Source organism: Lissotriton vulgaris, chromosome 1_1 (assembly GCF_964263255.1).
Source record: "Lissotriton vulgaris chromosome 1_1, aLisVul1.2, whole genome shotgun sequence".
In the NCBI taxonomy this organism is placed as follows: Eukaryota; Metazoa; Chordata; class Amphibia; order Caudata; family Salamandridae; genus Lissotriton; species Lissotriton vulgaris.
In genome coordinates this window covers 600,659,117-600,686,144 of record NC_141685.1, presented here as the reverse complement: position 1 = coordinate 600,686,144, position 27,028 = coordinate 600,659,117, and the positions used below count along the sequence as shown (strand labels likewise).

The following is a 27,028-nucleotide window of genomic DNA, read 5'->3' as shown; positions in this document are numbered from 1 at the left end:
TTTTGGATAAAGAAAGCAGCGAAGTCTTCACAGGACGGTGCCTCACGACCAGTGTTGAGTGGTTGTGGTTGTTCCTTGGATTGCGATTTGATTAGCTCAAACAGATTTCTTGGGCGGTTTTTTGCTTGGTTAAGTTGGAGGCTGAAGAAGTCCGATTTTGAGCGTTTTATTTTCCTGAAGTAGGCGTTTCTCTTTTTCTTCAACTCCTTTAGGTGCATTGCGGAGGGGGCTGATCTCCAGGTCCGTTCTGCCATTCGCATGTCTCTTCTATCTTCATTGAGACTCCCTTCGTACCATGGTTTGGAGATTTTAGTAGAGACTCTTTTTAGCTGCATAGGTGCAGCCTCATTAATTATAGAGGTCATAGTGTTGAGATAGTGGTCCGTCAGAGTTTGGACGTCCGAGGCGCCTGCAGGAGGGAGTAGGAGATTGCAACTGTTAGGGGGCAGAGAGCCTGGGTTGAGCTTTTTCGAGTCTCTTTTCCAGACTTTGGGCTTGGAGAGTTGCGCCGGGTTGACTTTGACTTTTTCGTTGATAAAGAATGTGATAATATGATGATCTGACCAGTCACAGGGTTGGATGGATTCGAGTTGGATAGAGTCCTCTTTGGAGATGATCAGGTCGATGGTAGAGCCTTTCTCGTGGGTCGGGCTGTTGCATATTTGGGAGAGGTTAAGGGCATCGAGGAAATTTTTAAGACTATTCACCACCGCGTCGTTGCGGTCGTTCCAATGGAGGTTGAAGTCACCAAGGTATATTTGGGTGAGCTGGCGTCCGGAATTGGTTGAGATCATATCCATGATTTGTTGGGAAAAGGTGAGGTTGTCCCTGGGTGGGTGGTAAATGCTGTGAAGAGAGCATATCGGTTTGCCCTCACTAATAATGTCGAGGCAGATGTATTCCCAGGATGTTGGTGATGGTAGGGATGTGGAATTGGCTTTCTGAACAGAGAGGTTGTTCCTGTATATGCATGCGATTCCGCCACCTATTTGGCCTGTTCTGTCGAGCCTGATAATGTGGTAGTTGGGAGGAACCAGAATGTCCATTATGGGTGTCGAATATTCAGTTAGCCAAGTTTCAGTCAGGATGATTAGGTCAAGGTCCCGCGATAAGAGGAGCTCAGCAATGGCTGCTGAGTGTTTCGTGGCCGATCTGCAGTTGAGAAGAGCGCATTTGAGACGGGGTGTGTAGAGGGTGTTACACGGTTCTAGCGAGAGAGGGACTTTTCTAAGGTTATTGGGGATGGAGAATCTGCAGTTTAGTGTGGGTGGTCTAGGGGGATTTGGGTGTATCGTGGGAATGTTGCGGTGTGGGGTGCTTGTGTGAGTTTGGGGGGCTGGGTTATAGGAGCGGAGAAGGGTGAGTGTGTCGAGGTCAGAAGAAGAGTTGTGGGTGTGGCGAGGGCGGTTGTTGCGATTAAGAGCTGGGATTGATGTGAGATTGGGGGATAGCTGGGTGCGAGAGTTATTCGGAGGGGTGGGGGACAAGTTTGGCGGGGAGGTGTAGATGTGTGAGGGGTTGCAGGGGCGATGCGGGGGACGAGGGCAGTTGCTGCACCTATGAGCAGGGATTGACGCCTGGTGTGGGGCGTGATGAGGGTGGGGGTCCGCCGGCGGAGTAGGAGACAATTTGGGAGGGGGGGTGGAGGTGGGTGGGCGGTGTATGGGGCGTGTGGAGAGTAGTTCTTTGATGGCGTGAATGTCTTCTTTGATCTGAGTGAGGGTGGCCGTGATGTATTCCATCGTAGGGTAGGTGATGGGGGTGGGAGTGGCAGTCAGGGGTGAATGGCTGGCCAGGGGATTCGTGTGCAGGTGGGAGGGAGGGCTGGTGTTCGAGCAGGTCTGCGTTGTGTTGGTGTGCGGGATGGGGTTAGGGATGCGAGAGGTTTTGGACGGGAGGGGTGTGGATGAGGTAGGAAGGAAGTTGGTGTTATGGGTGGGGGCATTGGTGGTAGGCGGGGGGACAAGGTGAAGGCAGGGAGACTGGTAGCCGTGTTGGGGGTGTAAGGAGGGTAGTGGGGGCTGAGAGTAGGCGGGGAAGTGGGATTGGAGATGGTCCTGTTGAGGGGAGGGGGAGTTAAATTAGGAGAGGGGTACGTTCTGCGAAGATGGTTGGAGGGTAATGAGGACAGAGAATGGGGGGGACAAAGGGGGGGGAATTGTCGGAATGCGTGTTATTCTGGTGCTGGACTAAGTTAGGTGTGTTATGGGTGGGAACTGTGCTGTCAGCGGCGAGCGGGGTGTTAATGCCCGCTGTAGGTGTGATAGGAGTGTTGAGGGAGGGATTGTAAGTGAAGGGTCCTACTGATGGGAGGAGCTTGGCTACAGAAATATCGTCTGACTTAAATATCTTGCTCCAAATGCAGCCTACAAAAATATGTCCACATCGGGTGTAGATATAGATTTATTTATTTTATTTTATTTGTTAAGCTTATAAGGCGCTCAGCTACCCAAAAAGGGTTTCCCGGCGCCGTGACTCAGCACAAAAGAATGATAGGGAACCCGCAGGATCGTTCTTGTTATTGGTTGAACTACCAGGTTTTTATGTTTTTCCTGAACCTAGAGTAGTTTTCCTCTTTGCAGGTATGGGGAGGAAATTCATTCCAGAGAGATGGTCCTAGGTGTGAGAATGATCTGCCTCCCATTCTTGATAGTTTGAACCTAGGCACACAGAAATTAGCTGCGGATTGTGACCGTAGGTTGCGTTTGGGTATGTAGGGATGGACTAATGCTTGTAGGTATTTTGGTGCTGTGCCTGCTTTAATCCTGAACATATAGCTCAGGGCTTTGAATTTGATCTGGTTCCCCACCCTGAGCCCATGTAGGTCACGCAGATGAGTATAGATATATATAGAAATAAAACAGAGAGAAACAAAAGAACTCACATTGGAATGCTGGGTCAGCAGGTTTATGCCACCCATTAATGGCCCTCAGCTACTCCGTTGTTTTCAGTGCCCCCACCCAACCCCACCTTCATACACACCAAAGTGTTCTGCTAATGAGTAACCAACCAACAGAGAGAAACAGAAGAACACACATTGGAATGCTGGAACAGCAGGCCTATGCCCCCCATTAATGGCCCTCTCCTACTTCGCTGTTGTCAGTGCCCCCACCATACCCGCCAGGGTTTTAATTTTCCGTATGTCACCATCGTCATACATACCAAAGTGTTTTTCTAATGAGTAACCAACCAACAGAGAGAAACAGAAGACCACACATGGGAATGCTGGAACAGCAGGTCTATGCCACCCATTAATGGCCCTCTCCTACTTCGCTGTCGTCAGTATCCCGCCCCCCCATACCCGCCAGGGTTCTAATTCTCTGTATGGCACCATCGTCATACATTCCAAAGTGTTCTGCTAATGAGTAACCAACCAACAGAGAGAAACAGAAGAACACACATTGGAATGCTGGAACAGCAGGCCTATACCCCCCATTAATGGCCCTCTCCTACTTCGCTGTCGTCAGTACCCCCACCCCATACCCGCCAGGGTTCTAATTCTCCATATGGTACCACCGTCATACATACTAAAGTGTTCTGCTAATGAGTAACCAACCAACAGAGAGAAACAGAAGAACACACATTGGAAAGATGGAACAGCAGGTCTATACCACCCATTAATGGCCCTCTCCTACTTCGCTGTCGTCAGTGCCCCCACCATACCCGCCAGGGTTTTAATTTTCCATATGTCACCATCGTCATACATACCAAAGTGTTCTGCTAATGAGTAACCAAGCAACAGAGAGAAACAGAAGAACACATATTGGAAAGCTGGAATAGCAGGTCTATACCACCCATTAATGGCCCTCTCCTACTCGGTTGTCTTCAGGCCCCCACCCAACCCCACTGTCATACATACCAAAGCGTTCTGCTAATGAGTAACCAACCAATAGAGATAAACAGAAGAACACACAATGGAATGCTGGAACAGCAGGCCTATGCCCCCCATTTATGGCCCTCTCCTACTTCGCTGTCGTCAGTACCCCCCCCATACCCGCCAGGGTTCTAATTCTCCGTATGGCACCATTGTCATACATACCAAAGTGTTTTTCTAATGAGTAACCAACCAACTGAGAGAAACAGAAGACCACACATGGGAATGCTGGAACAGCAGGTCTATGCCACCCATTAATGGCCCTCTCCTACTTCGCTGTCGTCAGTACCCCGCCCCCGCCCCCATACCCGCCAGGGTTCTAATTCTCTGTATGGCACCATCGTCATACATACCAAAGTGTTCTGCTAATGAGTAACCAACCAACAGAGAGAAACAGAAGAACACACATTGGAAAGCTGGAATAGCAGGTCTATACCACCCATTAATGGCCCTCTCCTACTCCGTTGTCTTCAGGCCCCCACCCAACCCCACTGTCATACATACCAAAGCGTTCTGCTAATGAGTAACCAACCAATAGAGATAAACAGAAGAACACACAATGGAATGCTGGAACAGCAGGCCTATGCCCCCCATTTATGGCCCTCTCCTACTTCGCTGTCGTCAGTACCCCCCCCCATACCCGCCAGGGTTCTAATTCTCCGTATGGCACCATTGTCATACATACCAAAGTGTTTTTCTAATGAGTAACCAACCAACTGAGAGAAACAGAAGACCACACATGGGAATGCTGGAACAGCAGGCCTATGCCCCCCATTGATGGCCCTCTCCTACTTCGCTGTCGTCAGTACCTCCCATACCCGCCAGGGTTCTAATTCTCCGTATGGCACCATCGTCATACATACCAAAGTGTTCTGCTAATGAGTAACCAACCAACAGAGAGAAACAGAAGAACACACATTGGAATGCTGGAACAGCAGGCCTATGCCCCCCATTAATGGCTCTCTCCTACTTCGCTGTTGTCAGTGCCCCCACCATACCCGCCAGGGTTTTAATTTTCCGTATGTCACCATCGTCATACATACCAAAGTGTTTTTCTAATGAGTAACCAACCAACAGAGAGAAACAGAAGACCACACATGGGAATGCTGGAACAGCAGGTCTATGCCACCCAATAATGGCCCTCTCCTACTTCGCTGTCGTCAGTATCCCGCCCCCCCCATACCCGCCAGGGTTCTAATTCTCTGTATGGCACCATCGTCATACATACCAAAGTGTTTTGCTACTGAGTAACCAACCAACAGAGAGAAACAGAAGACCACACATGGGAATGCTGGAACAGCAGGTCTATGCCACCCATTAATGCCCCTCTCCTACTTCGCTGTCGTCAGTACCCCGCCCCCACCCCCATACCCGCCAGGGTTCTAATTCTCTGTATGGCACCATCGTCATACATACCAAAGTGTTTTGCTACTGCGTAACCAACCAACAGAGAGAAACAGAAGAACACACATTGGAATGCTGGAACAGCAGGCCTATGCCCCCCATTAATGGCCCTCTCCTACTCCATTGTCTTCAGTGCCCCCACCTCATACCCGCCAGGGTTCTAATTCTCCGTATGCCACCATCATCATCATACCAAAGTATCCTGCTAATGAACAACCAATCAACACATGGAAAAGGTCCAGGCCGCATTTCAGAAACAGACTTTGCAAGGGTTTGATCTACATGTACGTAAAGAAGCAAAGATGTAGGTTGAACTCCAGGGGGAAATCAGAACTGGAGCCTGTTACCGAGCGCCCGAGCGGCTCCAACATAAATATTTGCAGTGCGACTATAGCTCATCCTGTTGTAACGAAGGCACTGTACACAAATGACGTTCTCCCATGCAAAGGTCGGCCCTGAATGTATGAGAGAGCGTCCTCGTCCCTCGGATCCTTTTTCGGTGTGCTCTCGGGTGCCAGGGAGGGTAAGGTGGATGGAAAGTCACACCCCCTCCCGCTTATGTTTTGATGCGTTAATGGAAATCTGCCCAGAGGCCCTCAGCTCCTCATCTTCGCAATGATTGATGCACGTGCAAGGGTGTGCGTTGCACACATGCTATCATTTAGAAGCGCCTTTCCTTAGGACAGTAGTTCACCTACCACCCTGGGCTCGGCATCCCCCAAGATGTGCTGGGCCTATCCGCGCCCCGTCCTCCTCGCTCATTCGTTTCATGAAGCTCCTAAGCCATTAAACAGATGCACATGGAGCGCCGCTAATGCAACGCTGACTGTTAATCCATCAACAGATGCATAAAATGCTGTCACTGAAAGAATTTGTTTTCCTTTTAAATGCGCGTGTTTCGTGCACAACGCAGCGCCGAGGTATGTGAGCACAGACCTGCAGTAGGTACATGGACTTCACCGTCCCGTGAATCACTCAGCGTATTAACAGCCCCAGTATCATGTTTTAATCAAATCCGTTCATTAAATCATGTAGAGTACCTGCATGCGTGGGCAGTGAAAACGTGCTACTGAGTTCTTGGGTTACATTATTAGGGTGCGTTTCATTTACTAGCACTTTAAAATGTCAATTTAAACATTCCTAGTATTTGGAGAAATTATAAAAAAAATACAAACGTGTCTAATTTACTATGCTGTGAACTAAAAAGTAAATATCTGTTACAAAATACAGTATTTGTTTGTGTGCTTATTTTTCACAGGGAGAGCGTGGGATTCCAGGTCCGGAGGGCCCCCCTGGAGAGAAAGGCATTGTGGTAAGGCATGCGCGCTTGGACGCACCAATTGTCTGCAGATTTGGGGGAAGAGGGCGCCAAACGCGTGTTTTAATTGTTGAAGCTGATGACTGAGTTGAGACTGAGGGACAAACATTTCCCACGACGTATGTGCTAAACAGGCTGGTATGCAATTATCACTTACACATTGTACTCGAGATCCACTAGTGAGCCCGTTCTGACAAGATGGTACAAGACAGCTTTTAACAGTAGAAGCTCACGCCTCGATCAGATGAAATGAGGAGTCGTTTCCCTTGTTTGAAGCCTGCTTTGTTATTAGTTTACACAGAATGTTGTCTGTATTTTTGTGATAATGGTTGTTTAGTTTTTGTTAGGCACTGTAAAATGGAGAGTTTTGATTGGCCAGAGATGATATGGCATGCCTCATAGACTTGCCGCTCCATGATTCACAGTGCAGGTAGAGGTCACCCAGCACCCCCTGCAGGCGGGTATAGTTTGACACAGCCACTGTCTGTAAGGGAGTTGTCAGGGGGCTCAATGGGCCCCCCTTTGCCTCCCCAAATGGCTGCCTTCAATGGCTGTCTGTGCACCTCCTCAGGACCTGTTTGTCTCTGCACCCTTGTTTGCAAAGCGATTTCCTCATTTGCTTGGGACCATGCCCCCATGCAAAGGAGGGATCGACTTCTGAAAATAGCGCTTATACCATGTGCGCATTAGTGCTAATAGCATTAGAGAAAGGGCAGCAGAAGCATCTGCAGCCTCTTCTGTAATACCATGGTGTCCTAGTGGCACACAAAGTGGGCACACACGCATGTTGCATCCCAGGGCGCAATGTATAAGATCGCCCAAAGTGTATAGTGTTGCTTTCTAGCACTACACAGTTTGGTTAAGTGGGAATGAAAAGACTGAAAGATGGCATAAGATGGGTCTCCTGCTTCCAAAGATGACATCTTGGCAACTACAAGCATCTAAACTGTGACTCCTGTGACTATGACTAAGGCACAAGTCCTAGCCCATCCGTTTTAGAAGTGTTGGCACTGGACTGAATGGTAGAGGTTGAAATATTATCTTTGTGCACAGCACTGTAGCACCATGATTGGGTTCAGGCGCCCCAGGTCTGGTGTATAGTGCTAGATGGACTCTAAGAGACCATGGTTATTATCCCCAAAGACAAAGAGGGCCCTGTTGCTATGTTCAACCATGCTTGGTAAACTTTAATTCCAGAGTATTTTGGTCCCTGTACTAAGTTGAGGCCCGTTTCCACTCTTACAGGAGTTGAACATTTTCATGTACAGTTCCAAGTTAACAGGCTCTTACTCCACAGTTCAGGCAGTATTACAGAATCACTATCCCTTGCCGCTTCCAAAGTAAGGTTTAACCACCATCACCAAGTGTATGTTTTGGCTCTTCTCCCATTGTAGGTTTGACTGTCCTTAGGGGCATCATCAATTTTCTTAAGTTCCAGATCTATCCCTAATCCAGTTTTCACTGTGTTGGACATTTAATTTCTAAAGCTACACCAGCATGGGGTATTTTTGTAGTTTCTTTTCACCACTGGACCTTCATCACACTTAATCCTCATTTTCTTATTCACATTCACAATACCTAAAACACTTTAGTTTTTACCCAATAAGTGAGCTGTAGAAATGTATTAATTAGCTCATTGTTTATCACTGGATCTCCCTTAAACCTTTCATCAAGCGGAGTTTGACTTTACGTCTGCAAATCAATGGAGATTCATCATTTTAGATCCTACTTAGTGCATGGCCTTTCTCACAATTCCCCCCTCGTGTTAAGATTTCCCCAACTCCAAATACTGAAGGATCTTCCAATATCTCTTGCCTCAACAGATGCCAACATTCTCCAATGTCCACAGTGAAGTGTTGTCCTCATTATTCATGCTTCATTATATGAACTACCTCCCCGTCTCTACTTAGTGCAGCCTGTTGCCTCACAATACTGGCGCTCAAGTGCTGAATCCAGACCAGAACATCCTCTTTTCTGGTTCTCTGGGGATTTTCGTCTCTCTTAGTTTTCTTCTGTTGTCGCATTTCCATTTCCTTTGCGGGTTATCTGTGGTCTTCCTCCTACTACTCCCAGAGTGAAAGTCGTCTTCAATTTGAACATTTCTTTCGATTTGCTCTTGTTCTCTGCGACAGTCTTTCCTTCACTCAGGATCTCCATTCTTGTCTTCCATCAGTGCAAGATTCCCCTCCTTGTTGCACATCTATACAGGATCTCTGATCCTATTCTTCACGAGTGTAAGGTCTTTCTATCATTTTTCCTTCAGCATTCCCTTTAGTGTGGGATTTCCTTCTTAGTCTTAAGTGTAGTATCTCCAATCTCTTCCTCTGCTCAAATCAAGTCCCTTTTCCCAGTTTCTCCTTTGTATGTCCTCTCCTTTCTCAGTCCCCCAGTGTCAGAATATCAATCCTCCCGGTTGCCCCCGGCTCTTGAACCACAACTGCATTACCACAGACACCTACCACTCCCTAGCAGTTCCTTCCTTATAGAGCCACGGGAGCTGTATGGTCTTTTTTTGCTGAATTCCTGCTGCCGCCTCCTCTTTACATAGGAGTCATTGCCTGTCCATATGGCAAGGTTGCACTACCTGCAGGAGGCAGCAAAGATAACTGTATTTATCTGAAACTGCAAAAGCGCTGCTTTAGCTGGGGTCAAGACGTAACGTTTGGCAAAAATTATTATTCCCTGTGGTGCTGACAATCTATCACAGTTTCTACACTACCTAAGTAAATGAGTCGCAGATCTCCCCAGTAACACTGTACTCTGTAACACCTCCTGCTGCCCAATCCCAGTCACCGCAACCTACAACATGTGCAGTAGTGGTTAGCATGACTCTTGGGGGTGTCGCAGGAACAGGTCACGCGGGGTGAAATATAAACAAAAACTTACCTTGAGACCGGGTACCACTTCTCTGCTCCTGCTCTCCTGCCTCCGACTCCAGAAACAGGAAGCAGGCAGCTAGGCCCCCTCCCCTAAGCCAATCACAACGTTGCAATGCAGCATTATGAGCGCCTTGATACAGTGTTCAGCCACGGGCTGGAGAGGTGAGCATGTTCTCCATGCAGGCTGTAATGCAGCCTGCATGGAGAATGGGGAAAGTGCGCATGACTGGTTTGTGCTGCCCGAGAGGGCCAACCAAACAGGCATTGCACATTTAGGAGGGGGCAAACCAATCCTCCCCTACTCCAAGAGCAGAGAAGCCAATGCCCCCCCACCCGCCCGCCCACAAAGAGCAGCAAAACACGAAGCATAACATGATAATAACTCTAAGATATTATCATTTTATGTTTCTACTTGGAACATGCTTAAAAGTAGTGGGGCAGTACTCCACCACCATAGTGGAGGAGCCGCCACTGAACATATGGCGCGTCGGTTTGGGGAGGGGGGGTGAAAGCAGTCACTCAGAGGGTGAAGTACTTAAAGCTTTCATTTTGGTTCTGGAGACCGCTTGATGGTGCAGCTTGGAGACCCCAGCCAGATCGAGGACACTCCCGGTCAATCAGGGAGTCTTGGGTTTGTAATGTCACAAATCAAAGGCGCCAAAAACCCATACAAACTTCAGATATTAGCTGGTAGAATTAAGAAAGCACATATATGAATGCATAACGTAAGACTGTCCCATTGCCTTCATATTCTGCAGCTCGTGGATGATTGCTGTATGAATTGCAGTGTTTAATATTTCAACAATGTAAGCAGAATATTGTTTATGTTGGGTTTTTTTCACATTGCCAGCTTCGCAAATATCTGAACCACTAAATGTGAACCCGGCATTCTAATGTTCACTCTTCAAGCATTCTGTGATGTTTAAAAGTGTTGAACTGGTGTGCACATATTTCATGAATGATTTAGTGCCATTATTATATAAAAATGAAAAAAACAGCTTTGAATCCCTTATTCCGTTTTAAACTCGTCATTAGACTCCCGCAAACGCGGTCCACGACTTTCCTGCTGTGCGCTGCCAAAGGCAGGCTGTGATTTGTCCTCCACGGGGACAGCGAGTGAAATGCGTCCAATTGTGAACAAAGGGAAAGGAGTTGGACCGCATTTCGCTTTAGACCGGCAGGAAAACTCAAAAGCTGTACGCTACCTCTGAACACTATTTTTATACTGCCAATGCAGCAACAGGCGCGCTGTGTGCCAAAAGCGTCCACGATTGCGCAACGACGCTGCTGACGCTGACTTGGAACTGCGGAAGCGTAAGGTCAATCATTTTAAAACCACCCATGTGTATTAATTAATGCGCCCTTCACCGCCAAAGGCTCGATTTTGGAGTCCCCAATCAGACCACATATTCAGCACTTTAACAAGACGTCATCGGTGTCAAGAGTTCAAGAACAAGATCGAAGCGCAGTACCCCAACCCATCCCCACAAACTGAACCAGACTTTTTGGTGGTAACCCCGGAACCATATGGAAAGTCCCCGGATCGCAGGAAGCGATACGAGGACACATCAGTTGCAGAATGTGCCCTATAAAAAAGGCAATAAACTAACAATAGACGGTCAGACCATCTGTGAATCAGACCATTTGTGTCTTCAGTTGTTGTCTGTATCCAAATGCAGACGTTTGGGAATTTACATATTCTTTGTCGACCTGTCTTTTCGTAAAGCAGGCCGCCGCTCTGCGACATGCAAAGCAAGAGCACCCCTTCCACCAGACCTGAAGTTCCCTCGCCTTACTTAGTGGTGAGAGAACCCCTGGGTTTCCAATACTAGAGCGCCCTGCTGACTCCACCGTCAGAAATCTTTGACTTGGCAACCGGTCCGCCAAAGGACAGGCCGGTCGAAGTGCTGATCGGCTTGCCTAATTTAACGCAGGGTAACCACCTCTGAGTTTTCCTTCAGTACTTAATTTGAGCTGGTGGTTTCAGGGTGGCCACCTGGGGCAGTATTATATAAGTGCCCTGGGGGCGCAACAGGGGTTTGCGCCTGCTTTGCGCGCCCCTGTGGCATTGTGGAATTATAGAAGGGTCCGCAGACGCTTGTGCGCCCTCTTCTGTAATACTGCTAGTACTGGCGCACATAAAGCGCCAGGGCTATAATTAGAGGGCGTTTCCTCATTTGCATGGTGATGCGCCACATTACAGACGTGGGCACCGAGGCAAAGACGCTTTCAGGAGGCACACTGACAGTGCGCCACTACTAATGCGCCCCCTGATGGCAGCCCTTGCAGGCGGATGCAGCCACTCACTCCACCCGCCTGCATGGGGATTGCTATGCCCCCTTTACAGTCCAGGTGTGTTGCCGCCTGCACTGTGAAAACACAGAGCAGCTTCAAAGCAGTCGCTCTGTTTTTCACATGAATGCGCTGCCCCAAGGGCAGCGCAAGTTTGCAGCTGCCCTGGGGGTAGCGCATTCATCATAATTAGGTGCATTTTTCTTCATTGCGCCAGGTGCACCTTTAAAATGAGACCTTGACCCAGAGCAAGAGAGTGGAAAACAAACGAATAGGAAAGACGGACACAGAGAAAGGCAGAGAAAACATGACAACATGAGAAAACAGGAACCTGCAAGAGTGTGGAAAGGGTAGGAGTGTCTAGTGGTGGATAACAGAGACATGAGGAGGAATCAAGACTATGCATCATTGGTATTTGGCATGCTGACATTCAGCAGCACCGACTGCTGACTTGGAGTAAAACCTTTGGCCCATCACTTATTCATTCACAAATTAAGCACAGCCCATGACCACTCTGTGAGGTATGGCTGCCCCATGGAAGAACAATGTACAAATGTTCCTAATAGTTAGGAAGAACATGCCCTTCTCATCAGGGGCATATTGCTTTTCAACATTGAAACATACTTTGGAGTTTGTTGCTGAAAAGAGGGCCACAAAAACATGAAAGCCTGCTTGGCATTCTACAGTTAAGAAGGTGCATTTGTCGCAATGGCGGATGCACTTTCACCACTCAGATCCTCACTGGTAGGTCTGGCATGTGGCGGGTGGGCCTTCTCTGGTCCAAACCTGGCATAAAAGCGGTGTGCAAATCTTGCACTTGTTTTCCCAGTACAAAGTTTAACAGATTAAACATAACGTAAGTTATGCACAGAAAAACCACAATGTTCCTAGTTTCACAGCATGGTGTTGGGGAAGTCATGTGGTACAGCTGCTGTATTCCCCATTTCGAAGTGTGTGGTGTCAGTATTTACTGGGTACAGTATTACCACATCAACTAGCATCCCTGTCGAAATGTGGAGTCCAGGTTCAAATTCATTAAACATTTCCTGTGCATGGCTTTGAATTATAGATGCAAAAAGTTGTAAATCTTGCTTGCATCATGATCTTGCAATTAACAGGGTAATATTGCAGAATGCATACAATATGCATTTGTAAATATCATATATTAGGTAGAAGCAGCTTCTCCCAGGGGCGTGTCAGAGTCTTGCACAGGAGACATCCACTTGCTTCTGAGCAGAACACCTGACTTACACTCGGCTGCACCAGCCTTAAGTGGCGCCTTCATGCAGAAGGGTGGCCCGGTCTGTGCTGGATTGTGCAGGGCTACTGTACGACGAGGTGTCATGCATGGAATCGAATTGTTTGTACATAATGGATGCAAATTAGAACATTGTGCCGGTGTAGGGTTAGGAAAACAGGCATCCACTTTCAATAATATGCAATTACACATGTAGACTGTATAGGAGCCTAATGAAATGTCCGGCAATGTATACTTAACCATGAACTAGGCACGCGCGTAGATGTAAACTACGCATGTTGTAGTATTTGAATAGGCTTACACAATCTTGCAAGTTTACCTCTGTTTAAACCTTGTTAACGTTGTTGTGTGCTCTAGAGCCATATTTAGGAGATATGCAAGTACTTTGAAGAAGCTGAAAAGATTTGCAATCTCTGATTACAGAAACAGATTTCCCTGTGGGAGTGTGCAGCTCTTTAAAGTTCAGGAGGGTGGCCTAGGAAGCCGTCAGTGCCACTTGCCAAGATCCGCAATCTCACTGTTTAACGGCGTTACTTAGAAAATGATTCGAAGTTTAGCATATTATGAATGAACCAGCGGAAAGTTTGTTTCATTCAGTCTACATGTTGTATCATGGTGTGTTCATTTTAAATCACTACGGAATTATGGTAATTCTATTAAGTCTGTTTCGCCCGGAACGAAAGAGAAATCAGACACATGCTAGGGTCATTTATTTTAGGAAGAAGGTTTTCCACATTTGTCACGCTCTGCAGTGATTCAACAGTTGCCATCAGGGACTTCCTGTTCCTCAAATAGAGAGCGAGAGGATCACAAGACATCCGACCTGGAGTATGTGCACCAGTGGAATCTTTAACAACCTTTTAACGCTCCACCTGTGACATGAGTTTGATAGAATTGTAATCAAAAAGTGAAAATGCATTGGTGTGTTTGCAGCTGCTTACACACAAGTTGCTAAATTAAGGGACGTGCGACATAGCAGGCCATCATTATAGTTGTAGGTGTGGGGAGAATCAGAATATGCAAAGTGCAAGGAGAGTGTTGTTTTATGGTTAAATTACCTTATTCCGATGAAATTTGTTTTGCTGTTGCTTAAAATTGATATAGCAGCCTAATGAATACATATTATAGAAATGTTCTTTAAAAAGTAGCCACATTTTCTTTACATTGTGGCGAGCACCCCACAATACCCAAAGATAATCGACACTCCTGTGGTACACATGAATTAAGGAACTGATTTAGCAAACATGTGAACGAGTAAACAACTAAGGTAGAGAGTTACAAACAGACTGATGAGTAAACAACTAGGGTAGGAAGTAACAAGCAGGAGCCATGTTATAGGAAGGGCACCCTGTCCCTGTTTGCACCACAGTGCGCGTTAAAGCAGGTGCGCCGGGCATATACAATGAAAGTGCACCCTATTAGGATGAACGCGCTGCCACCAGGGCAGCCGTAAACTCGTGCTGACCGAGGGGCAGCGCATTCATTCAAATACAGAGTGGCTGCTTCAACGCCTCTCTGTGTTTCACAGGGAAGACAGCTTGTCCTCTGCACTTTAAGGAAGGGAGAAAGATCTTTCTGTAGGTGGGTGCAGTAAGTGACTGCACACACCTGCAGGGGATAACTGGGAGTCCATGGGACCCCTTTCGTGTTCTCCAGAGGGCTGCCTTTAGGGGGCACACTAATCACCTACTTGTGACTCACTGTGAGGACACCTCCCAAGGGCTTGCTTGCAATGCATCCACACCAGTGTCTGTAATACGGCGTGGGTTCAGAGGCAAAGAGATTCCCTCATTTGCATGCAGACACGCCCCATGCAAATGAGGGAACGCCCCTCATGATAGCACTGGCGCTACATGTGCATCAGGCCTATCAGTATTACAAAGGGGCTGCTCAAGCATCTACAGACCCTTCTGTAATACCTCTGTACCCTGGGGGCGCACAAAGCGCCCCCAGGGCACAATGTATAATACGGCCTGAGCAGATGAATAAACAACTAAGACATGATGTAGCAAACAGGTAGATGAGTAAACAACTATGGTAGGATGTAACAAGCGGATAGATGAGTGCAAACATGTGGATGTACCATGGCTAGAACTGCCAAGATGTAACAAACGTAATATGTAGATGATTAAGCAACAAGGAGGGGCTATATCAGAAGAAGTAAACAACTAGGAGAGGCCATAACCAGAAGTGCCAAGATGTAAACAACATATATGATTAAAAAAACAGGATTGACCCTCACTCCAAGCGTTAAGATGTAAACTGACATTTTGTTTAGAAAACAGCTATGAAGGACTGCAACTAGACGTGCCAAGATGTAAAGCATGTAGTTGCATGAACAAATAGGAATGGGTGTATCATGAAATGGCAAGATATAACATGAAGCTGAGGCAAAGCCAGGATTGTCTCCAACAGGATGTGCCTATATTATCCCATGCGGTGGATGCAGTCAACCATTTGCACTCGTTTATCTATATTAATACAAAATGACATAAAAGACTTAACTAACAACACAATAGCTGAGCTACTTCTTTTGAATTCATCAGCACTCAAGTCACACCTCTAGAGATTTGGGTGTATAAAGTGTTAAATATAAGTGTCATCATCCTCCTCCACCAGGACCAAACCTGACTTTCTTACCAGAAGGTTAATTCAGACCCTGGTGGGTGGTCTGCCAACTTGTTCATTCGACCTTTGCATTTCACCAGCGAGTTTTCCACCATATCTTGAGATCCCAGCTAGCAAGTTGGAAAATTGAAAAACAATGAACGAGACGTGCTGGGAGACTTCTGCCAGGGCCTTTGACATCATTAACTTTTTTTTACTAATCATGTCCACCATGATTAGCATAATGGGAGCAAACACAAAAAAACAGCATTAAAAGGCCAGGCATGTCTTTGGATGCTCTAATGCCAGCGGCCCTTCTTTGAGCAAACCTCCGGTTAAAAGTTTCTGATGGAAGAGTCGGCTGAGGCTTTGTCTTAGAAAACCAAGTGGTTCCCCATCTCTTTAAATGAAGTGGGGGAACGGCAGGACCATCAGGGGTGGCATCATCTGCCAATCCGTAAAGGAGGTCTGAAGCTTTCTTCTATACATAATACTAAATGTTGGTTCTTGCACTAAATCTGATTGAAACTAAAGAAGATACGCATTTCTTTATTACTGAACCTTTATCACTATCAGTCTCCTTACTGTCTATACACTTCGATTTAGTTCAATGTGTTGTATCTAATCTTCATCATTTGTTATAAACCATCCGAATCTATTCAACATTTAAGCCTACAACAACAACTCTCAAGGCTACAGAAAATAATTGCTAACTGATTTTGACTGGTGCTTTCAAGCTGTGCGACAAAAGGGTCTGCCGCCCTAAAACAATTCAATTACAATAGCATCTGATTCTTCAGTTATCTTTGTCTGGATGTGCACCCCAAGTATACCTCTCTCCGCATATGTCCCCATGCATAGCATTAGACCATGCTTTTGGGAGGAGTACAACTGGAAACACATGGGTCAGATTCATCAGGGGGTTTTGTTGCACTTGTGTCATGCATGGTGTCACAAGGGTAACATAATCTCTAATTCAGGTTTACCAAGCGACACAAGGCCACCTTGTTTGGCCCTCTGTTGCTTGGTAAATCAGGAGTAACACAAAGCAGCGCACGTCACTGCATTATGTTACTCTGCCCTGGGAAGGTATTCCATGGGTGGGGCATGAGAGTTCCTATGCATCCACCCATGGATTTTGCTGTAATCCCAGAATTACCAAGACAGGTAAATTTAGGAATGCGTCCAAAATGCTACACCTTCCCAGGGAAGCCTCTTCCTGCTCAAAAATAATCCTGCCTGCAACTCAGGCACCCTTGCATCTTGGCGCAAGTGTGACTACATGCGCGTAATGAAACACATTGTGTGACAGAGCAAGGAGAGGACAGGAATGCCCCTTATAATGTCGGATATGGCGCATTCCTGACATCGCCCATTCACACTGTGCAGCAAAGCAAGGTGGCTTGCTGCGTTGCATTGCATGAAAAAATTATAAATATTGCACATGATGTCGCTAAGCAATTAAGACTATAGGTACCCTCATCCACAGCATCAGACATTTAATCATATGTATCTAAAGCTACATCTGACATTGTAGCTCATAATGCTTAACTCTGCAAGTCTTGTAGTCTGAGTCCACAATTAAGGTCAGCTCTTGCATGCCTTAAACAATAAACTGGTTTGCTCTCAACAAAATGATAAAAATGTATATTACTGAGCCAGTGGGAGTGCCTCTGTACTTATGGTTAGGTCAGAATTTCCATTGAAAAGACCTTCTTTGTTTTACTAATAACTTTGGCGCTGTCTCGCCATTTGATAAAGTTGGTTTGAGTTAATCATGGCAAGTTTCTTTCAGATCTTCCATGTGGGGGGGGGGGCTATAATGTGGTATCCCAAAAGTGACATTTGCCATTTTATCTCCCTTAGAATTCTTCATTGCTTGATACAGTAGAAACGTCTGAAAGGGATTACGCCAAACCTGGCATGTCGACAGAACTTTACTCAAGGAAGTGTCTTTGCTTGGTTTGCTGTAAATTCATTCAGTAGTTCAAGCGAAACTAGCACTTAAAAAGTGTTCAGCACTGTGCATGAAGAGTTTAAGTTTTAAAGCCGTCTGTACTGATAATTGCTTATCTACCATTGAGTCATGAAACCGCATAGGATTTCAAAATCAGTTAAAAAAACATAAAGCGAGTTATCGTCTGCATGTCTGTTCTGTGAGCTGTGAATTCCAATAAAAAAAAAAATAAAGCAAGTTATGATTTGTATGTCTGTTGTGCAAATTACCATAGTTCAACATTAAGCATGTTGTTATGAAATTTCTAAATTACTTGTTTTATTAGTCTCTGGCATTACATCAATGAGCAAATAATGAAAATCCTTTTATTACGCATATGTTTGAAGAATAAGCAGACTTATTGTTCAAACAATACTTTATAATCAGACACGTTTTTTAATTTTTTTTATTTCAACATATTTTTATAGATTTTTGTACATATAATAAGTTTAAAACAAATCTATCTATTTATGAAGAGAGAGAAAAATAGACATTTATTGCACATGCTGCACAACATCATTTCAAGAAAAAAGAGCCGTTTTCACAATATGATCAAGAAATAGCGATGCAAGAATGCCCACACTTTCCTTAATTCTATCGTGCAAAAACTGAGAATATGATTGTTTTCTAAGGCAGTGATCATTTTATGTACAGCTTTACAATAAGCACTAACCTTATCTCAGATATGTTCTTCACTCACATGTTTTTCTCTGTTTTCTTTGTTGAGGTCTGCTATTGATCAGAAAAATCTTGGTAATGCCTTGTCATCTATTATGGTCACAAGCACTTAGATTACAGTCTTTCAAAGCTCACTGTATATCTGTGCGACTCTTTGTAGCCTGTAACTTTGTACTTCCATGACATATCTCGCTGTTTCCCCTCTAAAGAAAACTGGAGAACAGAAATAATTCAATACATACATAAGTACATAAAGAAGGACAATTGGTATATGAATGATTTTGAAGTGTTTCTTGTTGATTATGTGCTGCCTGTTGGATAGGTGGATTCATTTATTTAACTCCTCATATCCATTATGTTGATTGTACTTGAATAATCTTTACTTACATACAAGCATATCAAGATCATCTCACTTATAAATCCCCCACAGAAAAATATGCCTAAATTTTTACTCGCCACCGCTGAAAAATTTCATTTCCAATTGCAAGGGATAGTTATATAAAATTCTATGTTATTCTGGAGTTCACTGCATATTTTTGAAGACGTCTTTGTAACCCTGAAGCCTGTACATGTTCATATTGCATGTCACTTGGTCCGTAGATGAGTCATAGAGTCCACAAAACAGATGGGTGTACACATGTATTGTATGCTGAATATTGAAATTTGTATTGCTTTTTTGTGAATGTGTTTAGCACATCTCATTAATTGTACAAGTTGATAATTACGCATTGATTTTTCTGTTGATGTATTCTTTACTTAGAAGTAACATTGTTATTCTGCATAACTCGATTTTAGGGTTATCCAGGACCTCCAGGCACCCCCGGAACCTTTGGTCCAGAAGGTTTACCAGTAAGTGCCACGTTGCCTTTATTAAATGGTTGGAAGATTCCTTCAGTGTTTCTGCATTATGTTTTGCTCATTGAAGGAATTTTCATAGGACAAGTTTATGAATGAAAAAAAAATGATTGGAAATAGTTTACAAAAGAATCTATGAAGGAGGGAAGTAATGGGCTTTCTACTTTGTTGCTGCTAATACAATTGTGATTATTTATATCTCCGATTTTTTGTTACCACATTCGTGTTTTGGGCATGTAAACTAACTGATGGGGCAAGGACAATTTACTCTTCCATGAATTGTTAGAAAATACTTTCTCTGTTGGTTATACTCATCTGATCTCGTTTGTTTATTAGAACATAAATTACGAGTCTGAACAGATAATCATCACTTGATATTTTGTAAAATCTCAGGAATGAACTTAATCTGTATATTCAAACCTGAAATAAATTCTACAATTTAGCTAATATAAATAAAAAAGAACATCCAGCTACATGGCCCGGCAGTGAGAAGTGTTTTTTTTTCTGATCATAAGGCCCTATTGAGAATGTGCATGCAGTCTTACCATAGATAACTCTATGAGTCAGTGTTATGTCCTTAACATGTATTCTGGCTTTGCACATAGTTATTTCAGCATCTGGGGGATATCCTCATTTTTAAAAACATTTGCATACAGCGAAGGCACTGAAGCCACCACTTGTTCCATAATTATTAGCGTCACACAGAAAATGACAACGTTGTCAACCAGTAAATATTGTAAAACTGGATTTACTTACCGTTTCATCAAGGTGCAATTGAAATACAAGTGTTAGTGCTCCATAAAGTCCAGTGAAGAACAGCAATACACTGCCCAATTTTTCATTCATATGCATTAGTTTTCTCCAGGTAACATGCCCATCATGAAATACCTGTTGTATATCCTCATGGCTTAATGTAATTCTGGTGCCTCAACTTACTTCTCAAAGACCTAAATGCAAAGGTTTAATAAAACAAACTCTTGTGACCTATAATTAGCAGCTTCATGTGATTCAACATGTGTGAATAATATTAACAATGTTGGCATAGAAATGGAAAAAGTTAATTTATGTAAAGACTATATGCACATGTAAATTCAGATAATTAGCTCAATTCATCCCAAACACTCATTCTGGAGCTAATAGACCACAGGAAGCCAAATTGCCTGCTATTAAAAAATACTCACATGAAGCAGTCAACAAATATTAATGGATTTCTTGCCAACAAGTGCTGGTCGAACTTGAGCAAAATCTGATTGAGAATAAAAATCTACTATCAATATAAAATATTATTTCAACAGTATTTGCAAATTGTTAATCAAAAACAGAATATAGTGTCTTGTTTTGAGACATTAACCTGCTTAATAATTTTAGAAGAAGTATTGTGACTATTTGTCTAATTTTAATCCATTAGGTTGTAGGGTCAATAACCATATGATCATTTTTGACTCAAGTTGCCTAAGGTTCTAAATTTTTAATAAAGACTGTGACGGGCAAGAACCCTGTGGTATACGACTGCCGCAAAGACAGCTCATTAGGAAAAACAAGAATCATTCATCCAGCTTTTCAGACACCTGAACTTTTCTCTAATTCTTAAAAGTGGAAAGGGCGGCTGAGGTGACTAGGGAGTAGTTGGTGTCACAAAGCACTGCCCTTGCATTCTGGTTATAATAGGAGCAATGAACTCTTATGTCTATCACCCCCTCTGCTAATGATCATGTATACAAAACTTGAAGGACAATAATAGGAACAGGGAAACATAAGTGGAATAAGAGAGAAATTAGACACTGGACACCAACAATCTTATTAATCACTTAGGGCACCTATGTACACAGATCAAAGTGTTTATTAGAAGGCAATAGTAACCTGCTTTAAAGCTCTTGCATCTAACAATAGCATAACATGAAACCTGTAGAAGTTGTGTTAGGGCCACTTCCGTTCGGAGTGAAATACAGGGATCGCTTGGAGCTCTCTGGATCAGTCCTGTGACAGGTCGTTGTTGCGGTCCAAGTCTTTGTGTAAGTCAAAATTGAAAGAGAAGCTCAAAATGTTTAAGCAAGGTCGTTACATCTGAGAAGTGGTGAGGAGGTCAAGGTGCCTTCCTGTCTCCTTCTCAGCCCCTACCCAGGAGCTGATCCAGAAGTGATTCTGATGCATACCAAGTTACTGGGTCCGTTGGCAACACCACAAAAGAAGGAAGCCATGCTCCACCTCTTTGGCACCATACCAGCTCCCTCTGGGGCTCCTTTGGGCCCCATGGATCCACGGAAACCTCAGGTTCAGTTACTTCTCTCCAAAAGTCAGCGCTTGTCATAAACTTTGCCTCCAGAACTTGATTCATGTTCAGCTTCAACTCTGGAGCAGATTCTATGTCCGGCACCATGAAGAATGCCGGTTTCTGCCTCATCAATGCCAGCACCAATACTGTTGATGCCAGAAATAGACATCAACCCCGTTGTACAGTCAGATTCTGAATCAAATCTGTCTCAACCTCAGCCAAAACCACGTCCTGGATCGGTACCTACCCGCCCCACCACAATACACTCTGACTCTCGTAAGACAGTGCCTTTGCCTAGGAACCTCCAGTGCTCCAACAACTATTAGGATCAGAGATGGACCACATCCAACCAGCCTTTGTGATGATGTTGAGGGTAAGGAATAAATCCGTCCGCAATATGATGATGAAAACATTTTTGCGCACACCTGGAATTTCGTCATTTTCTCTCCGTATTCGAGATTCTCAAAAGTGGCAGTCAGAGGCCATGGAAATCTGTGCCTGCCATAGTTTTCGTGACTCCCATCTGTCATCCCTTCCCTATTGTGGCGAATTAACAGCTGAGCTGAAAAGTTGTTAGATGTAGGGTAACTATTCAGTTGTTATCTATATTTTACTTCACACAGAAAATATATTTAATGTGCAAACTCTCTTTTTGTATATCCCTGACAACATGAAGCGGTAGGAATTGAGTAAGGGTGGGCGGCCAGCTACGCTCCGTGCACGGAGTGTGCGTAGTGCCGTCTCCTACGCATTTTGCGTAGCGGGCGTAGCCAGGCGGCACTACGCTCGCTCCGCAGACGATGCGTAGCCGGCCGCCACCCACCTCCCTCCCGCCCTCCCTAAATACTTCAATAAAGGCTAGAAAGCTTTTAAAAACACTTACCTTGTCCTCCGCGTCCCCGGGGCTCCCTCTCGCCGTCCCTGGATTCGCGCCGCCATTTCAAATACTAATGCGCATGCGCGGGCGCCCGCTCATGCGCATTAGTATTCGAAATGACGGCACAAATCCAGAGACGGCGAGAGGGAGCCCCGGGGACGCGGCAGACAAGGTAAGTGTTTTTAAAAGCTTTCTAGCCATTTATTGCAGTATTTAGGGAGGGCGGGAGGGAGGCGGGCGGCGTGTAGTGGGGCTACGCGGAGTGCGCGGGTGGGCGTAGTTTTGTGCCCACTTCGCGTAGCTCCGCGTAGCCCCACTCTGCACACTACGCCCAGGGTTAGAATTGAGTCCTTTCCATGACCATGGTACTCTGTGCACCAGGCACCAGGGAATTGGAGTACACAAATATATGTCAGAGTAAAATCAAGCAAAATCATCTTGTCAATTAAAAAAGCAATAGATGGCAAAATAACATTTCAGATATGTTGTGTATTTTGATGTTACTTTATTTTATTTTTTTCTTCTAATATTTTATTAGATTTAAAGAGCATATAAATAGTTATTTATAGTGAAAAGCAATACATTAATATGAGACAATAGCAAATACACAGTTAATTCTGAAAATTGTGTTTCCTTCATACCAATATAAATAATATATGTTATAAACAATACCATCAAAAGAAAAAAGATCAAATCGAAGTACAGAGTGCATTGCTTGATAAAAAGAAGAAAAGGTTGAGTAAAAGAAAGAAGAAAGGAAAGCAGGAGGAAAGAGAAAAGGAAAGAGAGAAAAAGATGAAAGAGAAAAAGAGGAAGAATAAAGCTAGAAAAAAGAAAGGAAAAGAAAAATGTAGAGAATGAAGAAGAGAAAGAAAAGAGTCTCCTGCACAAACAAACGTAACGAAAAAGGGAAAATTAAGAAAACGGCACAAAGGGATATTGTTCTACCAATCCTTTAGAAGCCAAGTCCACATATCTATCTAAAGATCTCCACACACAACTAGAAATAGAGGGAGAAAAATGTTTCTCCTCCACGGAGGTATGAGCCCCACGAAAAAAAAGAGACCCACGCCCACCAAGTATGATAGGATAAGGATCCAAATGATTTCCATTCCGTAAGAATAATTTTAACCGCAATTGCCAGTAATAAATCTAATAAAGACATATCTAAAGTAGCCAGCGGTTGCTGGAATAGCATGGCCCATGGGCCCAATAAAATTAAAGGTAACGAAAGCTGGAATTGAGTGTTAAAAATTAGCATAAGATGTTTATGAATCAAGTCCCAAAAAGGCTGGAGTAAAGAACATTCAAAAAACATATGCTGATAAGTACCAGCAGCTGAATTACAACTCCAACATAGATCATCATCTTTAAGATTAAGAGAATGTAGGCGAACCAGTGTCCAATGTAACAAGTTAAGAGAGAAGAATTTAGACTGGATTAGGGAGGGAGCAATCTTATTTCTAAGAGAGAATTTCCCGATAAATTGCCAAATTTCCGAGGAAATATGTGCCAGAGAATCATGGTCAAAATGATGAAGCCATTTTTGTTGTGTAACAGTAGACACCAAAGGCGGTGTGGAAGATAGAAATTTATAAATCTTAGAGGCCATATGACCTGATTTATACCATAGAGATAAGAGAGAAATTGTAGAAGAAGTCGGAAGAAACCGGACCTTAGACACAGCAACCTTGATCTTTAAAAAAGTACAGAAGTCAAGGCTAGAGAGAGAAAACTACCGAGCCAAGGCAGAAAAGGGTAATGGGTCCTGATTAGAATAATAAAGATGCTGAACGAGAGTAATACCTTTGGTAGCCCAATAAGCTATCAACTTGGAGTCGGCCTCAATCAAAGCAGAAAAGGGTAATGGGTCCTGATTAGAATAATAAAGATGCTGAACGAGAGTAATACCTTTGGTAGCCCAATAAGCTATCAACTTGGAGTCGGCCTCAATCTTAAGTCTAGGATTATGCCATAAAGAAGACCATCTAGATTTATGAATTGGATTAGAAACTTTCCTACCAATCGCTTTGACAGCAGCAATGGTTTCTAAAATAATAGCACGCGAGAAGGGGATAGACAATGTGGACATAGTTAAAAAAGATTAAGTAGGTCAAGGAGAAGATAATTCCCGTTCAATATTCATCCATGGAGGAGTGTGAAGAGTGTCTGTAGAGAACCAGAGAGCCCCTTGAGAGGCCAAGAAAGCCACTTGATATCGATCCCAATCCGGAAAGTTACAACCTCCCATGTCATAAGGTTTTCTCAAGTGTTTATAGGCTAATCTCGCTCTCTTGGCACTCCAGAGGAAGGTAGAAGTGAGGGAATCTATTTCATGAAAAAAAGACGAAGACAGTTTAACAGGAAGCATTGAGGACACAAAATGAATAATTGGGGTTATCATCATTTTTAGAGTTTGAAGACGTCCCCACCACGAAATATATTTAGGTGACCAGGCATCCAACAATTGACAAACTTTAAGTAAAGTTTGGGCTTCATTGTACGAAACCTTACCTGTAATCGTACTACAAAACCAAATCCCCAAATATTTAAGACGTTTTGATTGCCACTTAAAGCCAGAATCACCCATATGGGCTGGAAAATAATATGCATTAAGAGGGAACATTTCTGTTTTATCTTTGTTAAGAGTATAACCAGATACGCTAGAAAATGATTTAATAGTCTCAGTGATAGCAGGGATTGCAGTAACTATATTGTTAGAAAAAATAAGAACATCATCTGCATAAGCAGCTGTTTTAAGACAATTGGAGCCAAATTTAAAACCTTTAATATCATGGTTAAGGTTCAGTAAACGAAGAAGAGGATCAATAGATAGTAAAAACAAAAGAGGTGATAACGGACAGCCTTGTCTAGTACCCTGGCATAAATTGAAAAAAGATGAAGTGGCACCATTAACCCTAATGTTTGCCCGAGGGTGCACATACAAAGACATCACCATATTAACAAAGGAGTCACCAAGATTATGAGCCCGCAGGACTGCTTGTAAAAAAGGCCATGAGACCTTGTCAAAAGCCTTTACGGCATCAAGGGCAAGCGCCGCCGCAGGTAATTGAGATAGTTTTGCTTTTCCTAGAATATGACAGAATGTTTGAATAATGTCCCTAGCTAACCTACCCTTAACAAAACCAGTCTGCGAAGGATGGATAAGTAGAGGGATATATGGTTCCAAACATTTGTCCAAAATCTTAGCAAAAGTTTTCGCTTCCATATTTAGGAGAGATATAGGTCGAAAATTCTTAGGGTCTGAGTGATCTTTACCATCCTTAGGAATTACTACGATAGTAGCTTCCGCAGCAGAACCAGAAACCGAACGGGACGAGATAAAAGAATCAAAAACAGCTTTGAGACGGGGTACAAAAGAAGGGAGGAAAGTTTTATAGAAAAGAATGGGAAAACCGTCCGGCCCCGGAGCTTTCCCAGAGCGAGTGGCCTTAATAGCATGAAGAATTTCATCGGATTCAATTGGTGCTCCCAATTTTGCTCCATCAAAGTCAGACACCGCTTGGATGGGAATTGTATTTAAAAATTGTTGGCATTGAGCCAGAGACGCTTGGTTATGAGGAGTATATAGTTTGTTATAATATTCACGAAAGACCTCAACAATCTCCTTAGTTTGGAACTTCCTGACAACAGTCTCGTCATTTATACAAGATATCTGTATTGATTTAACCACAGAGTCTTGAAATTAAAACGTAGCAGCTAGAACTTTCCCTGCACATTTTTTTAGAAGCTATCATTTAGATTTCTGAACCTGAATACCAATATGAGCTCTTTTCGTTACAATAGAGTTATAAGAGTATTTAAAATTTTTGATATCCTGTAAGAGCAGTTTATCTGCAGAAGAACGATACAGTGACTCCTTGCATTTAATGTCATCCGCTAATTTAGCAAGTTCCTTTTTAATATCTGAATTCTTTTTTGCTATTTTGGCAATAATCTGACCCCTAATCGTACATTTAAAAGCATCCCATAGAACCACAGGAGAGCTAACCGAAGAATCATTTTCAAGAAAAAAGTGATCGATATCCTTAGTAAGTAAGGCCACTTGATCTTGATCATATAAAATCTCTGAGTTCAGGCGCCAAGTACGAGGTTCCTTGGATGATGACAAATTAAGGAGCGTGAATGTAACCGCAGCATGATCAGATATAAGAATAGGGTGGATAACAGGATCGGAAGATAGTCGAAGTAAGGTGGAATGGACTAATAGGTAATCAATACGAGAGAAACTAGAATGAGGAGAAGAAAGTGAAATCACTACCGGAGGGATTATGTAGTCTCCACACATCTTAAAGATTAGAAGAGGAGCAGATTTTCGACATCTGTTTATGAGCCCTAGGTGGACAGAATTTGAAAGCAGAATGTCTATCCAAAAAAGGATCCATTGGGAGGTTAAAGTCCCCTCCAACAAGCAAATTTCCATTGTGAGGAACTTTAGAAAGTTTTTTAGTCAGAGACCGCCAAAAAGACGGATCATCAATATTCGGTGTGTAAATATTTAGGACATATAAATCAAGAGATCCATTGGATAATCGAGTCAACAACTACCTTCCTTCAGAATCATGCTCCGCAGTCACAACAGTCAACCCTGAATTCTTCGAAATCATAGTCACTACTCCATTCTTTTTGCCAAAGGCCTCCGATCAGACAACATCCAAAACCCACTCTTTCCGCAGCAGCAGAGCTTCTGTATATGA

At 43.8% G+C, this 27,028-nt stretch overlaps 1 protein-coding gene across 1 annotated transcript in view; it reads left to right on the top strand.

The window, feature by feature from the left end:
- The window catches only part of COL24A1 (collagen type XXIV alpha 1 chain), an 897,023-nt gene that overhangs the window by 591,091 nt on the left and 278,904 nt on the right, over positions 1–27,028 (top strand). The window contains exons 26-27 of the mRNA XM_086954096.1: positions 6,537–6,590; positions 19,102–19,155. Of these exons, the coding sequence (XP_086810222.1) occupies positions 6,537–6,590; positions 19,102–19,155 (108 nt within the window). The remainder of the gene's footprint in view (positions 1–6,536; positions 6,591–19,101; positions 19,156–27,028) is intronic.